The sequence below is a fragment of the Pygoscelis adeliae genome, unplaced genomic scaffold (assembly GCF_000699105.1).
Source record: "Pygoscelis adeliae isolate BGI_AS28 unplaced genomic scaffold, ASM69910v1 Scaffold69, whole genome shotgun sequence".
Lineage (NCBI taxonomy): Eukaryota > Metazoa > Chordata > Aves > Sphenisciformes > Spheniscidae > Pygoscelis > Pygoscelis adeliae.
The window spans coordinates 6,286,575-6,301,791 of NW_008825619.1; the positions used below are offsets into that span (position 1 = coordinate 6,286,575).

At 42.7% G+C, this 15,217-nt stretch overlaps 1 protein-coding gene across 2 annotated transcripts in view; it reads right to left on the minus strand.

The window, feature by feature from the left end:
- Positions 1 to 9,017, minus strand: part of GPM6B (glycoprotein M6B) — a 31,608-nt gene extending 22,591 nt beyond the window's left edge. For both annotated transcript variants that reach the window (XM_009333411.1, XM_009333412.1), the window contains exons 1-2: positions 8,957 to 9,017; positions 1,427 to 1,546 (exon numbers count right to left, since the gene is read on the minus strand). In XM_009333411.1, the coding sequence (XP_009331686.1) occupies positions 1,427 to 1,546; positions 8,957 to 9,017 (181 nt within the window). The remainder of the gene's footprint in view (positions 1 to 1,426; positions 1,547 to 8,956) is intronic.
- Positions 9,018 to 15,217: the final 6,200 nt, after the last annotated feature.

Genomic DNA, 15,217 nt, shown 5'->3' on the forward strand with positions numbered 1-15,217 from the left:
ATTTACCTGCATGTTATTTCAGGAAGCTTCCCAAGGCAGCCTGCATAGGGTTCAGTTGCCTAAACAAGGGTTTCTAGCACCATTTTAGGTGCCAGACTCCCAGCTGCTGCGACAGAAGGCTGTGCATCTCCTCTGCGTCCTGGCTCATCCGTGCCAGCACATACGGATGTGTCTCATCACTGGGGACAGCTGATGGGGCACAAGACCCTGATAACCAGGCATCTGGCCTGCTCCCTCCGTGTCCTCCTTCCCAGGAAGGCAGCATTCACAATCTGTCACTCCTTCCTGAAGCATTTCTCCTGTGTATAAAATACCCCACATGCACTGATCTGAAGTTTGGGAATGTCTTCTGGCAGCCCCGAGTCTGTCACCCAGGTAATTTGTCATAAAACATGGCCAAAATGAATACTGATATTGAAGATGGAGATCATGATTTGCAACCTAAGCATTTGCCAAAAAAAAAAAAAAAAAAAAAAAAGGCACCATTTTGAAATACATAAACATTTGAATCCTAAAGAACAAATGTGTGTGAAAATATAATGGAAAAGGGAAGGATTAGGCAGCAAGCTTTGGTGAATATTTCCCTGCAGTTGCTGTTAAAGTCTCTGATGTGGAGGCAGGCATCTCCAGCAAACAAGCTGTCAAGCAGGCTTCAGTCAATCAGCTCCATAAAGAGAAGAGGACTGCTGGATAGAGCTAGCTGCAAATGCTATCTCTGAGCATTTATATCCTTCGCTGTGTTAACCCTCAGTCAGACTGGAATTTTCCAATGCAATCAATCGTGTGCTTGATTTCAGTTGCCTTTCTGAGATGCTTCAAAACTAAATTCCCCCCCAAAGTCTTAAAATGAAGCTTCAGGAAAACAAAACAGGATCTTTTTGAGGTCTCAAGCCAGATACAGAAAGGACAGGCATGTGGAATCACAAAACCGTTTTTAAAGCCTCAGCTGAAATCCTCCTTTAGACTCTGACATATGCACTTACTGCTTCTAGCAAGGGAAAAATGCAAACAAAACCATGGACTATTGTCTAGGAAGCATCTTGTAGGAGACCAGTAAATCGGATGTGCTGTCCCTGCTTTAGTGTCAATTACCGCATTTGTGGCTGATGAGTTTGATAGATTCATCAGCATACAAAACCCATACTACGCCATCTCACCTGTAAACAGTTTTGAAGCAATTGGGCAGCACAGTTAAAAGGGAGGTATCCCTCACCACACATTATTGATCTTCAAGCATTAACAACTAAATTTAAAATTATGTCAAGTATTCATACGAAAGAACTAGACTCCTTACAGCCTTAACAAACAAAACAAGAAAAATAGAAGAACATTTATCTTAAATTGTTAGGACTAGCGCAAAGCATTAGGTTTATGCTACTACTATTTCTGAACTCTCCATTTCCCTTTCACCCAGCCCTTTATTTACCTTGAATCCCCAAAGGACTAATATTGCCTCTCAATGCTGGCACATGATGGTACCGGTGTGGCCTTGAACTCCTGTACATCCAGTGGTACCTGCCAATTTCCATTTCTGGTCTGGTGATCACTGCCAATTTCAGGTGGTAAAAAGTCAGTGTCGCCAGCAAGTTTTAGTTTAGCACTTTCAGTCATTTAACTTTAAAAACAGACCCCAGAAAAATACGCTGTAGTTTCAGAACTGAAACAACATAACTTTACCAAACCCAGGGAGGGGCTCGGAGGGACATCGACAGGGAGACACTCACACAGGTGTTAAGAAAGGTTGCATAGCTAAAACTCCACCTAGGATTTGAATTAAACATGTAAGGAAGGGCTCTCTATTCCTTCCCCCCACCCACTCTCACATCTCCCTCTCTTTGACCATGGCAAAGAGCTCGGCCCCAGAAGTAAAGGAAGACAAAGTCATGGAAAACCACGTTACCTGTTTTTTTAAAAGACCCTAAATCTGTCAAAGAAAATGGTTATTGCCATGTATAGAGGTAGGGCAAACACACGAGTTTGCTGTGTTACTTTCTTACATTGAAAAAAACCCAAACTGTCGTGGGCTTTATTTCACATAGGTTCCGCTCGCGTCCAAAAATCTGGACCAAGTATGTTAAAACAGACTTGTTCCGGGTTTACAATGAAGGAGAGCAGTTATCCTTCTCCACGCTTTTTCAGAGGACAGATGAAGCTCAGCAATGAGATCCCATGCGCAGTAACACACCTGACCCGCTCGCACACTCATCGGCACAGGGCTTGCAAGCCCCCTGAAAGAGGCCACCGGCAAAACAACATCAGACCACTTTTGAACCTACATGTTCCCCCCTCGGCACCGCTGTGGCTTTGTCAAGGCTGTCAGGGCGAGACAGACAGATCTTTATTTGAAATGCACCAGAGTCCCACTCTGCGGTGACTAAATGAGAAAGTAACCGTCATCTCTGGCCAAAGTAAATCTGATTCAGCAGCATTTGAGCAGGCGGAGGAAGCGAAGGTTATGATGCTGAAAACCCATCTACCATAGACTAGATCAGAGACAAATTTCAGGGGGCAGAGGGAGTAGGAATGCCATAAATCTCTGGCCTGTGAGGGGCTAGGAAGGTCCTGGACCTGGTCCTTCTCTCATGTGGTTTTGCTGCTGGTGCAACAACAAATTTGGCACAGCTACATTTACATATGTCAAGAAGAGAAAAAAATCTTGGCCTCAAATCCACGTGTTGGATCTAGAGGTTTGAAACAAGAATTTGTTTATCTCCTACACCGGCAAATGAACTACAATACTAAAACAGTCTTTTGGGTTTGGGATGCAAACTTAAAATCAATGGCTCTCTCCTCACAAGGACTTTGTGGCTTGGTATTTCTCCCCTCTCTGCGACTCACACGCAAATCAGCAAGCAGGTATCAGGTAGTATATCTTTCCTAAAAGACATTATTCCGCTTTCTACAGCTTATCCTTCCTTTTAGGAAAGGCAGATTCCACATCTTAGGAACACAACCGAATTCAAAATGTGTTGAAGGCATCGTTCCAAAATGACTGTGCACGCTTAGGATGGTATCATCGCCTTCTGATTGTTCATTTGCATTGCAGCTTACGACATCACAGGAGACTCCATAATAATTTAATTTGATAAAAGATGGAAAACAACAGAATTGCTCGCTAGTACTGCATACTGTCTCCCCTCTCCCTCCCAACTGTTTGCTCCCTGTTTTTTTGAAGCTACTTACTGGACATTGGTAACAGATTCAGATATTATTTTTTTAAAAAATTAAAGAAACAGCTGCAAAGACTTCTGGGAAGAAAAAAAAATTGTTCATTTGCATTGCAGCAGTATCTAGACCAAACCCTTGGCACTAAAAGGATTTTATCCTACCAGGTCTGAACCCACAATTCGAGATTTCTCCTGCAGCAGCTACAAAACCCTCTTGCTCAGAGCAGCAGAGCAGGCAGCTGCCTTTCTCCCTTAGCCTGAGGGGATGCTGGTGAAGTCACCACTGTCTGCTGTGGGACAAACTTCAAACCCTGAAACGTGGAGATAGCATGTAAACTTTGTAGCATCATTTCTGTAAGTGAAAATATTCCATCAAGTTGGTTTTTTTTAATTAGTAATTTCCGGTTTTGCAGTAACAGGGCTCCCCTTCATTAGGAGACGGTTCAAACTCCATAAGGAATCTCAGTTTTTCCACTGCTCTGCAAAGAGCCACTTAGCAATGGCTGTTTGATAGCCCTTACTGCACGCCTGGCACAACCTCTGAAGTTGAAGAATATCTTCTGGCGACTTCACTGGGACCCACCCCGGCCCACTCATGCAAAATCACCACCAGGTCAAAAGCCCCACAGGCTTCAGTGGCATAACAACTACTGCACACAGTACGTATGAATTAGAGTTTAACTCTGTACCCCAAAGAGTTAGGAAAGGAAATAGGTTTAAATGACTTCTTTATCTCTTGCTTTCTGAGGAACTAACGACATTAATTGCATTCCTAGGTCTAGGTTACAATACTCTCCACACACAGCCAAGCTCATACAGCTCGAGGCCTCCTGTCTGAACCAGGTTGTACTCGATCCTGCACAGACGCAGCAGCTACAGGACTGACAATGTTTTCCTGTCACACCACGCAGGCACAGCGATGGCAACTGTGGTGTTCAATATTCATTTGGGATGAACCACCTTGCACGCCTGTAATAAAATTGCCAGTGCCCAACATCCTCACGCTTGCTGCCTTTAGCATATGGTTTTAGAGGAAAAAAACAGTTACGACATTCATCTGTCGCAGCTGACGAAGCAGTCCACGGGAGCGAAGAAAGGGTTGTCATTTGGTCATTTATGATCTGGCGATCTGGTGATGAATACTGCATTAGGAGCAAGGCTGGCCAGAAAACAGGGAAAGGTCAGAGTAACTGAAGGGGGCTCCCCCCAACCCTCTTCTCTCCCCTCTTTAGCCCCTTTGCTCCCACTGCAGAGTCCATTGTACACGTACAGTGCCATCTGCGGTTCCCCCCCCCCCCCCCCCACCCAAAAATATCCTGTGGCACATATGTCTAGGTTTTCTGCTTTCATGAGGGCATTCAGACCAGTATGAGTACATTTTCCGAGTGTTTTTCACCCCCCTCCTATTTAGAAACCAAATCCTAGTCATTAAAACCTAAATCACTAAGCCTGCCAAATTATTATCCCCAGAATATCGCGTGTCCCAGATTCTCCCTGGGCTGGACCTCTCTTCCTACAGTCATATTCTTCAGGGACTTAAAGCAGTTATTGTTTTCAGGGGATCTGAAACAACAATAAACTGCTTGAAACAGGAAAAAATACGCAGCATATTAAAAATCTTTAAATGGCTTGACAGCTCTGAAATCACCATGTGAGCCTAACGTTAAGGGAGTACGTTTGAAAATTTTGGCTAATAACCATAACACATATATAAAAAAGCCAATTTTTCCAATTTGCTGTAATGAAAAATACATCTATCTGTGATGCAAGAAAATGTCGTAAGCTCACTGCATAAAAAGAACTTCACTAAAAGTGAAATAAACTGCACATTAATTCACCCCTTTCTCATGTCGCACTTCAGCAGCTCCATTTACACTACCGCACACAGTTGTATATTTGGGTTTAAGAGCAGTATTTTCTTTCGTTTTTTTTACTAGCACATACTTGTCTGTTTAGAGTTTAAAATCAGAAACGTTGCTTCTTATACCATGAAAATAATAATCAAAGCTCAAAGCCATTCTTGAGCACGAGGTCTTCTTTCATCGAGAGCACATTACTAGGGAAGAGCCAATTGAAAGGAACCTTGGGTACAGCTGCTCAGGCTGGCTTTCATTATTCCTCAGCACAGCACATGCAATTTGAACATCGTATGCATTCATACAAGGAAACTATATTCTCGTATAATGGCTTAATTGTGTAATTGGTGTATTCAGCACGGTCATCCACCGTTGGGTTTGTTTTGTTTTTTGAATTTTGCAACTTGGTAGTATTTCTCATGGTTAAATGAAAAGGGAAACTTCTTGTCTCTGTTAATGTGTATCAGGATCTATATCCTTCACTGCTGATGCAAAACAGCATCTCATTTTTCTTATTTATTCCACCTCAGTAAATCTGCCTGCCCAGTCCTCATGTTTTGATTTAATTTAATGCCTACAAGATAAATCCTGTCATTTGTAATAATTTGTAAACCTTCATCTTTAGAATGCATCCAATCTGTCCTGCAGCCCTGTAAAGTATCTGTTAAACATTTTACTTCAGCTTGCTCATGGTGTTCTCCTCTGATAAGGGCTGCTGATACGCAGTATAAAGCTGACTTATTTCTTATCTCCATCAACATGGGTGTTGTTCCATTTCCAATTAGAAAAACTGGGGCAGAAGCCACTCATCTGTGTACAGAGAAACAAATGTCTGATAAACACTGAATCCATCAGCTGGATAATGTCACTGCCTGAATCAGGCAGGGGATTCATGAAAATAATTATTAAAATCTAAAACTGGAATTCATATACAATTTAGCAAACTTTAAAAATCTAAATGAGATCAATAATTTTCATTTATCAATCAGCAAATATTCATAAAGCGCATTAGCTTGTGTAAACTGTCTCAACTATGCTGCAGTCCAAAACAGCTGGCCATCCACATTTGCCACAGGGGTGGGAAACACAAACCGGTACCTACGCGACACCATCGTTCAGATCTGACTGTATTCGGTGCTCAAACTGAAAATAGATCTCGCTGCTCATCCCAAGTGCTCGGGCAGTATTGCTCTCCGGCGTTCTCCTTATGAGTACGGGGAGCCCTGTATATAGGCAGCATGTAGTCCTAGCCCAACTTCCTCTAAGTATTTATTCTATACAATTGCAGTACATCATTGAGGAGGTCCTTGCATTAAAAAATACAACCTGGAAACCTGTAGTTTAAGATTCTGGTAAAGGGAAAAAAACTTTTAGCTTAGAAGTACAATTTGCTAATTGTTAAATGCAGATACTTTCCCCAGAACTTGGCAGTGCAAAGCATACTGCGTGTGAACCTGAATACCCAAAGCAAAACGCTCAGGATCTTCTCTTGCTCAGTCATAGCAATAACAGCACCCCCCAAGCCCCCTCTGACGTTGGTTTATCTCCTTGGACTTTGCAATTCATTTCTGGAAGGAAAAGTTAAAAGACTTTGTGATAGCGCTTCAGTCGCTTCAAGCTGTGGTGGTTGCCTCGCAATCACTGGATCTAGGGCACCTCATAAAGGACGGCCATTGCACTAAGTCCAGGTGGGATCTTAGAGGAAGAAGCAAGTATTGCAAGCCTGGCAAGCATGCAAGGCATAGCAGGCAGGAGATCCAGTCCGGACAGTAAATGGACATATTTTTGAAGGGGTCAGCTTCCATTTTACACCCCAAAAAGTGAAGTGGCAGTGTTTTCCAGGAAGTTTCTTCACACAGAGAAAAAGCTCATTTTTCTCCATGAGAGCTGCTGGTGAGAGAGCCCTTTTGAAAAATCCTGCCATTTCAGAGGTACCTGATGCCTGCTGAGCCCACCTGAAAACCCGACTGGGCTCGACAGCCTTTGCACTTTGGAAAATCTGCCCCCCAAAACCGAATATGCCTCCTACATCACCGCTTCATGGCAGTAACTTTTCAGGGGGATCTGGGTTATTTATTTTGCTATTGAAACTAGGAGTAGGACTGTTTCAGCTTTCTGCATTTTAATTCGCTGTGAAACATACTGGGAATTTAAGTGAATAGAAATAAAGAGCATAATGTGAAAGACTACATGTTACTTTCAGAAATTAAGGAACTGGCAAGAACAAAGCCTCGAAGTGTTACATACACACACCTATGTAACAGATCCAAAATATAAAATTATCACAGAAAAACTCGGAAATGGTGGTAAAATTAAGATGGGAAGTTCCCCTGCTTGCATCCTATGAAAGCAACAGATCAACCACCTTGACTTGGTAACAGATTTACCCTTCTACATGTTGTGCTTTCATCCTTGCGAAAATAAAAGGGAAACAACAAACTCATCATAAACACACTCAGCAACACATTTCATTTTGCACAGCTGCTAACGCATACGGGTAACTTACTTTGGTGTTTATTGTACATGAGTTCTATCAGTTTAAAAGAAATTCATCAATCAGAAGAAAAAATTGCTGTAATTTTGGAAGAATGATCTATGAGTTCAACATGGTTTTATAGCCAAGGTATTTAGGACATTTTGTACATTAATTACTCAAAATCTGCAGTGAGGTGGGTTATTGTCCACATACACTAATGGCTTTCAGAGTTTAATCTCTCATCAGTGGACCTCCTTTTGTGAAATCCCTAAGGGATTATGTAGTACTATGTCTAATCACTTGACAAATTTTATTTACTTGAAACTGAAGCTAGGTTTGAATTATACAAAGTGTGTAGGAGGAATCAGATTCAAAGTAGGAAAACAAAATCTGGTACTGGACAGTATTGGGATTTATCATTGCGTTCACATCTGAACTGATAACAATAAATTAAACAATTCTACTTGGGGAAATGTATTAGTTGTGTACCAGCTGCATATGCCTATGAGATACTCAGGTTGCTTTAACTGACACACAGCAGGTTCAAAAGTATACTATGACTCATGTAAAAAGCCAGTGGAAATTTTAGTAATTTTGTTACTGCTGTATCATTTAGCAAAAAAATTTTGCTATGATTTGTACAGCAGTCTGCTACACTGAAGAGGGACATTTATTTGGCATAAATTATATGATGCAGAAACAAAACAGTCCTTTGCTAGTTGAATTTACCCTCTGAAGTTCAGCACTCCAGACCAAATAAATCACCTGTAAGGCTGGGATGGATGAAGCACCTCTCCTCCTGTGCTGCCGTCTCCCTACCATGGAATTGTTCTCTCCATTAAGCAGCAATTCTCGGTGATTAACACATCCTGAAACCTAATGTTGTGAAACTCATTGCATTACTCCCTGTCATCATAGCACAGGCAGATCTCTACATAAGCAAAATTTGCCAAATGACACCATAGAAAAGGAAAAGGCATTTAAGAGTAGCATTTGGCACCAAGCTAACTACACAAAGGTTGTGTGATATTATAATCTATTGTATGTTATTATAACTTAGGTCTCCCACACTGCATTGCAAAGCCTTGCTACATGGCTAGTCTCGATGAAAACACCAGATTATGGCTCTGAAAACGACATGCAAACACACAGGCACACGCTACCTCTGTAAACCAAATTTACCAAAATCCGTCAAAGACGCAGCAATAACAAGACTTCTTTTGCAAACATCATTCCTGGTAGGGTTAGGACAGATTCAGAGCAAACACAGACGCAGACAGAAAGATTGCTGCTCTATTAATTTGTTGTCAAGCCATGCAGGAAAGGACGGCTGAAAGCCCGAAGATGCAGCAATGATTGTTTAAGAGCTATTCGAAAAAGTGACAAAACTGGCCTAAACCTCTTTAAGCCCCCTGAATGAAAAGATTTAAACAGGCTATTGTTAGACCCCTGGGTACCTTTTTTCTCTTGGCTTTGTTCTGCATTTTCCTCCGCTGCAGTTTCCATGGCTGGCTTCATACCATCCACCAAAAATGCCGCCCCCCCCTCCCCCCCCAGCAAGCACTTTTTCTCTTCGCCTCCTTTCTCACTCCCTTCCGTCTCCTATTTACGGCGGCGGTGATTGAGCGGCTCTGTTCTCCCCTACAGTAGATTACAGTCCTTTCCAAAACGCCAGAAAAGTCTTGTCAGCTTCAATTTCGCTCCGCTGACTGGTCCACGAGGAGCTGTGCCAGCGAGCACTCAGCCATACGTCACCGCGGTCCCCAGCTATAAAATAGCCATCCTATGCCCGACCGTGCCCCGGCTCGCCGCGTCGTGGGGACCGGCATCGCCAGCTCGCGCCCCCTTCCCCTCGCCCTCCACTCTCCCCCTCTTTCCCCCTGTCTCCCAAGGCTCCCGTCGAATGTTAATCAATTCTCTCGGCAGTGAATGGATTGGCGACATCGGGAGGGAAGATGCGAGCGAGAAAGAAAGGAGCCCCCCGGCCACCGTGGGGTGAGCCCCCTGGCCGCCGTCTCTAAGGGGAGTGCACGCCGGCACACAATCGCAAGGCTCCCTTTCCCATGGGACCTTGTTATTATGCTTTGCGTTTTGATTTATTCCGCATGCCCTCTGCTCTTTCAAGGGGCGGGGGGCGATGGGTCTGTTCTCTCTGTTTGCTTTCTTTGCCGAGGAAGTTCCGCTCACCCACGGCAAAAGACTGTGTGAGAGAAGCGTAAAAGCAAAAGTGGGCATATATATATACACATGGAAAATTTAAATTCTTTTTCTGACTAGCAAGCACAACGGAAAAAAAAGCACAAAAAAATCCAAGCAAGCAGAAAGGAAGCAAGCTCAAGTGACCAAAAATGCACGTGCAATACTTTAAAGGATAAAATGTTTAAGAAAACACAGCTTGGGTTTTTAAAAGGATGCCTGCCATTAGAGACCTAAAGCCATGCTTAAAAGTGAGTGCTGAGTTGCTGTTAAGCACATGTTTGGTCACTCCCCTAAATCGAGACAGACTGCAGCACGATCTAACAAGCTGTACTAAGCTGGCTCTGGGAGCAACAAAACCAGGACACGTCTACATTGCACTGTGCGAGGTGACTTTAGGTGTCCCGAGTCCGCTCTGAGCAGCCCCATGCCGGGGAGCCACAGACCAGGCAACACCACACAGGGGTATTATTCACCTTCCAAACCCCAAGATAACTGACATATTTAAGGCTGTACTGTACTGAGGCTAATTAACCTTGCCTATCACTTTGCTTGTCTCAATGGCCTCACAGCGTGCCACACTGCACAGGGCAGACGTGCCCAAAGGCACCCCTTTTTGTGTGTAGGATGATGGAGCAACCATGGAGTAATGGCCTTTGCGGTCTGGCAGGCTTCGCTGGTCAGGCCACTGCAGCCGATTCCGCAGGCTGCAAAGACGCCTAGCAGATTCAGCAAATGCTGGGGATGTTAAAACCTACACGCTGCATGTTCCATATAACAGATTCAACCAGGAGAGTGGGAAGAGGGAACCAGTCCAAAGATTTGTAGCTGCAATTCAGCCTCTTCTGGTTAATGTTACCTACACCCACAATTTTGCTGTGCATTTTTATTTCTATAGATGCCTAGTGAAAAGCACAAAAAACCTCAGACCCAACCTTTAGAGAAAGTTCCCTTCTCTTGCAAGAAATCAGTGCACAAATCCTCTTCTCTCACCATGGACACCATAGTTGTTACTTTGCTTTGGGCATTACTGCTCAGACATACGCTTCAGCCCAGCTGCCAAGAGGTCTTGGACTCATCCTAAGGTTTCATATCACAGCATCAAAACTTGACGTCAAGCATGTATCTAAAAAGCTTTCTTGGAGTCCAGGAAGAGTCTGCAGTTGAAGCTCCCACCTCAGCACAACTTTTTATAAGCAGGATGAAGTTAATGTGTAGAGGAGATGAAGTATCCTCAGGAACCAACAGGCAATGGGTTGGGTTCCTGAAGGTAATCAAATCAGCAGCCCCAGCAAAGACCTCAACGCAGGTGCAAGGCGTGTTTCTCCAATCTCCTTCTCTAATGCCCACATCGCAGTCCATAACATACTGAAACCCCTGCCCAGCAAGACCATGTACTGCAAATGCACTCCTCCCTCCCTCGAGGAAGCAGCTGAAAGGTGAAACCGTAGGGGATGTGTTTGCTGTATTCTTTTAACCACTACTAAAAGCTGTTCAAATCCCACAGTCAAGAAAGGAAAGACAACTTCTTTACATTTGGGATAATCATTCTACAAAGAAAACGTTCTACAAAGACTGTTTTTTTCCCCATTTAACATCAATAAGATTGAAAATCCATAGCAAACACACCCTACTTGCTGAAAGTCACACAAGTTTTCATCATTGGTCAAAACAGTTGATTACCTCTGACATTACAGTTCCCTTCTTGGAATTTCTCGTTGTTCAGTTGGTACTTCTGCTGTCATAGTCTAGATCTCCGTTTCTTAATGATCTTTGCTTACTTTGGAAGGTCTAAAAGTTTAAAAGGTTGAAACCTCTCTTCTGACTACCCCAAGTTACAAAAGGCCTGTTCAAAAACTAATTCGAGTGGTATAACATTAATGCACTTACCAGTATAAATATACAGAAAATAAAAAACATCATCTGGAATTTCCTTTCTTTAAACAGAAGAGACATTAGACAGAACCTTTGGTTACAGACTGTCCCTGGAGGAAAGCCACTAACAAAGCCCTCCAACTCTGCATCAGTGAGACCTACACCTTCAAACAGCTGCATGCTTTCCTGCTGGCAAGCAGATTTCGTTAGGCAGGCTCAGGACTTCAGAGCAGATGTTTTGCAAACACAAAACTGATAGGCTGGGAGCTACTTCCTCTACTTTCTCCCAGGATAACCCTTTTCCCAAACGAGCAATGAAGAAGTAGAGTGCACAGTACCAGAATTAACTTCACAAGAGCTTGAACTGAAGACTTCAGAAGCCATCAATCCCAACTACTCAAAAGCATTAATTCTACCTACTAAATCACCTTCTAAAAGCTGAAAGTGATGCATGAGTGTAAAGTTCTCCCCCCTTCCTTCTCTTATTACTTTCCGGATTGCTGTAATATATGATGGGTTTTAAGCACTCATCATCTTAAGTCATTTCTGAATCTTCAAACCTCTGTCCCATCATTGATAAACACAGCAGACAAAACAAACTATACGCTATTTCCTCCAGGGCTAACATGGGTGCTGATCTTGCACTTCGAGCCTTAATCTCAGCCAGCAAGTTGTCTCATCCAACGCTCCCTCCCTTAATCGACACATACTTTTCATAATATGTGATGAGACTAGAAGACATCAAGTCTATGCCTATGATAACACGGCAAAAGACAAAGCCACAAAAGCAGAAATTACAAAAAATTCTTTAAACACTGATATTCAGCAAAGACCTGCTGTACAGACCAGGCTGACCAGCAACCAGGGAAGGCGGCTAGTTACATTTCAGGAATTCAGCCCAGCATTTTATTTGCAGACCAAAATGAAAATGAAAATGAGCAGAGGGGCTGAGCAGTAAGGGTTTCTGCTGCTGAAGTACAGCTCTGAGCCTACAGCCAAACCTCAGGATGAACAGCAGTGGAGCAAAGTATGTGAAGGCACTGCAGACCAAGTGACATTCACTGCAAAACGGTTTCTAAAGAAGAGGTTTTAATCTATTTTATCTAGCTTTTAAAGAAAACATTTAATCATTTTGCTCAGTCAAGTAAAATAGTACAATTGCACAAGTTAAAAAAGGTATTAAAAACCCAATTCTGTTCATGTGCCAATTCCTTCTGAACATCTATCTTTAATGTCACTAAATCTAGTTTACATTCCTGAAGGCTGAGGAGCTCTATCATAAGCTACAGCAAATTCTTCACAAGCTTTCAGGGGATGAATACACACTTGCCATTTCTACAAAGGCTTCACAGAGCTGTAATAAAGAGTGTTCTCACATACTTCAAGAGCAATTTGAGATTACCCTGTGAAATCCGAGACTCAGAAGTTAAAATTCAGAGACTGTCCCACAAACAAGACTGACGTGTATTCCAAACAACTTGTAGAATACTTTTTTTTTTTTTAGGAAATATGCAAAAATATTCAAGAGAAAGAACAAATACACATGCAGCCACTTGGTGTGTCTCTCAACATAATTGCTTATGTTCACACCAGCTTTAGAACAGTTACCTAAGACTTGAGTATAAAACCCAATCTGAATGCTTATGCAAAAGCAGGCAAATTTTCCATGTGGATAAAATCTAAGCACGACAACAAGCTTTTAACTGTGCAGCAGTCATATACCTGGCAAGTACTTGAAAAAAAATTTGGGGCCCGTTCTTTCAGACATACTAAACTAAAAGGAAAATGAAATCCAAATTAATGAACGAATAACACTGGAAAAAACCCTGCACTTTTACCGCAGTATAAAATATAGACTACTAAAAAACATGAGTCTGCACCGCACTTAGGGATCTCAACCTTGGATTTCTGTAGAAAGGGCAAAACTGAAGGCTTAAGCGTGGACAGTGGTTACCTTTGCAACCAAAGAAAATCACTGAGTTAACTGATGCAGGTAAGTCCAGGAGGGTGAGCAGACCTTAACAGTGTGAAGGCGCCAGTCCTGTGACCCCCTTAATAAAGCCACATGAAGATGGCAATAACTGCTGCCAAGCTAAATGCCCGGTGGCAAGCAGGCAGGCAAAGTAGATGCCGTTCAGTTGTTGGGTTTCATACGCTTCTCTGGCCGGCCTGCTAGCTTCCAGCTGGACCACTGCTTCAGTCCATTGCAGTCACAGCCACTGGCGAGAATCAAAGGCAACAAACAGCCTAAATCCAGAACATACACGGATGGCTAACCTTTATTTGTAACATAAAGGGGTGGGGGGGTGCGGGGGGAAATCCCTTAAAGAGTGAATAGATGGTTCTGTACGACTTTTCCAGTAATTAAGTCCCATCAAGTCCTAGTCTCAAAGAAGACTCAAATGGCAGAGATGTGAAAGCTACCAAAGAAAAAAGCCTGAAGAGCCATAATCAAAGTCAAAATGAAAGCAAAAGTTGATCATGTCCTTAAGCAGCTGGGAGGTCCATTTCTGCTTATGAAAGGCAGTCAACAGCACGGAAGTAATTAAAAAAAATGCTAGATATTATTTCTTTATCTTAACTAACGGCTTCAATAAGTTTTTTTTTCTGGGTATAAGAACTGTGGGTGTTATTTAAAGAACAGACCTGGGGAAAATAATTCAGAATCCTGGCAGACAGAACACAGGAATCTCAACTACGCTGAAGACTTTTGAGGAAAAGCCATAAAAATGAAAACAAAATAGGTTACATCTGAAACTGAGCTGGAAGCAACATCACCTCCTGCATCCCTCTATCCTGCAAGGCTGCCTGGAGTAGCACCACGCTCTTGGCAAGCCAGGCAGAAACATGCTGACAAACTGGAGCCCATTTATACTACAGCTGAAAGAGCACTGAAATATAGGAAAAGCTAAATGAAAAATTAAGAGAAAGTTGGAAAAGCCTCTAAACATTCACATGGTATAAATAAATATCAAGAAGGGAAGAACCGATTTAATATAATAAAAAGAGGAAGCAGTTGAAAGGGAAAATCCTGACTAAATTTCAGGCAAACTTCCTGACATCAAACCAACCTCTAAAGGAAGCAATGAAATCTCCTCTCCTATGGGACTTTTAAAAACAGTAGGCAGAAAAGTAGTGGATGTTCTGAAGAGGCAAGAGGCTCTCTGGCAGAACATGCTGCTTGCTGTAACAGAAGTTCAAACTGTAGTACATGTTGGGCAGGTGTCACCTCACAGCCAACTCACATCCCTCGACTACTGAAAACAAGTGCAGTCACACCCTTGCACTTACACATTCACAGGGTTTAGCAGAGACCACCTTGGGACGACAAAGACTGTGAGAAAAATAAAAGCCAAGACACCCCAGCAACTCCCTCAGAAGTAGCTTTCATTCAGCAAGCAACATTCAGAGCACCAGCCCCAATGGTCATATTCAGCTTCTACTCCAGCTCAATAATTTTATGGCAATATATACAGTTTCCTACATGTGTAATGCATGGCAAGTTTCAAATGCTTTAAATTTAAAATTAGGCAGCAAAACAAGGCTTTGAGTTACCCAATCTTATATGCATTTTCTGTTCAGCAGTGGCAATATCTTCACATACATGACTAATATATGAAGTCCTTCAACAGTGCTTCAAACGCTCC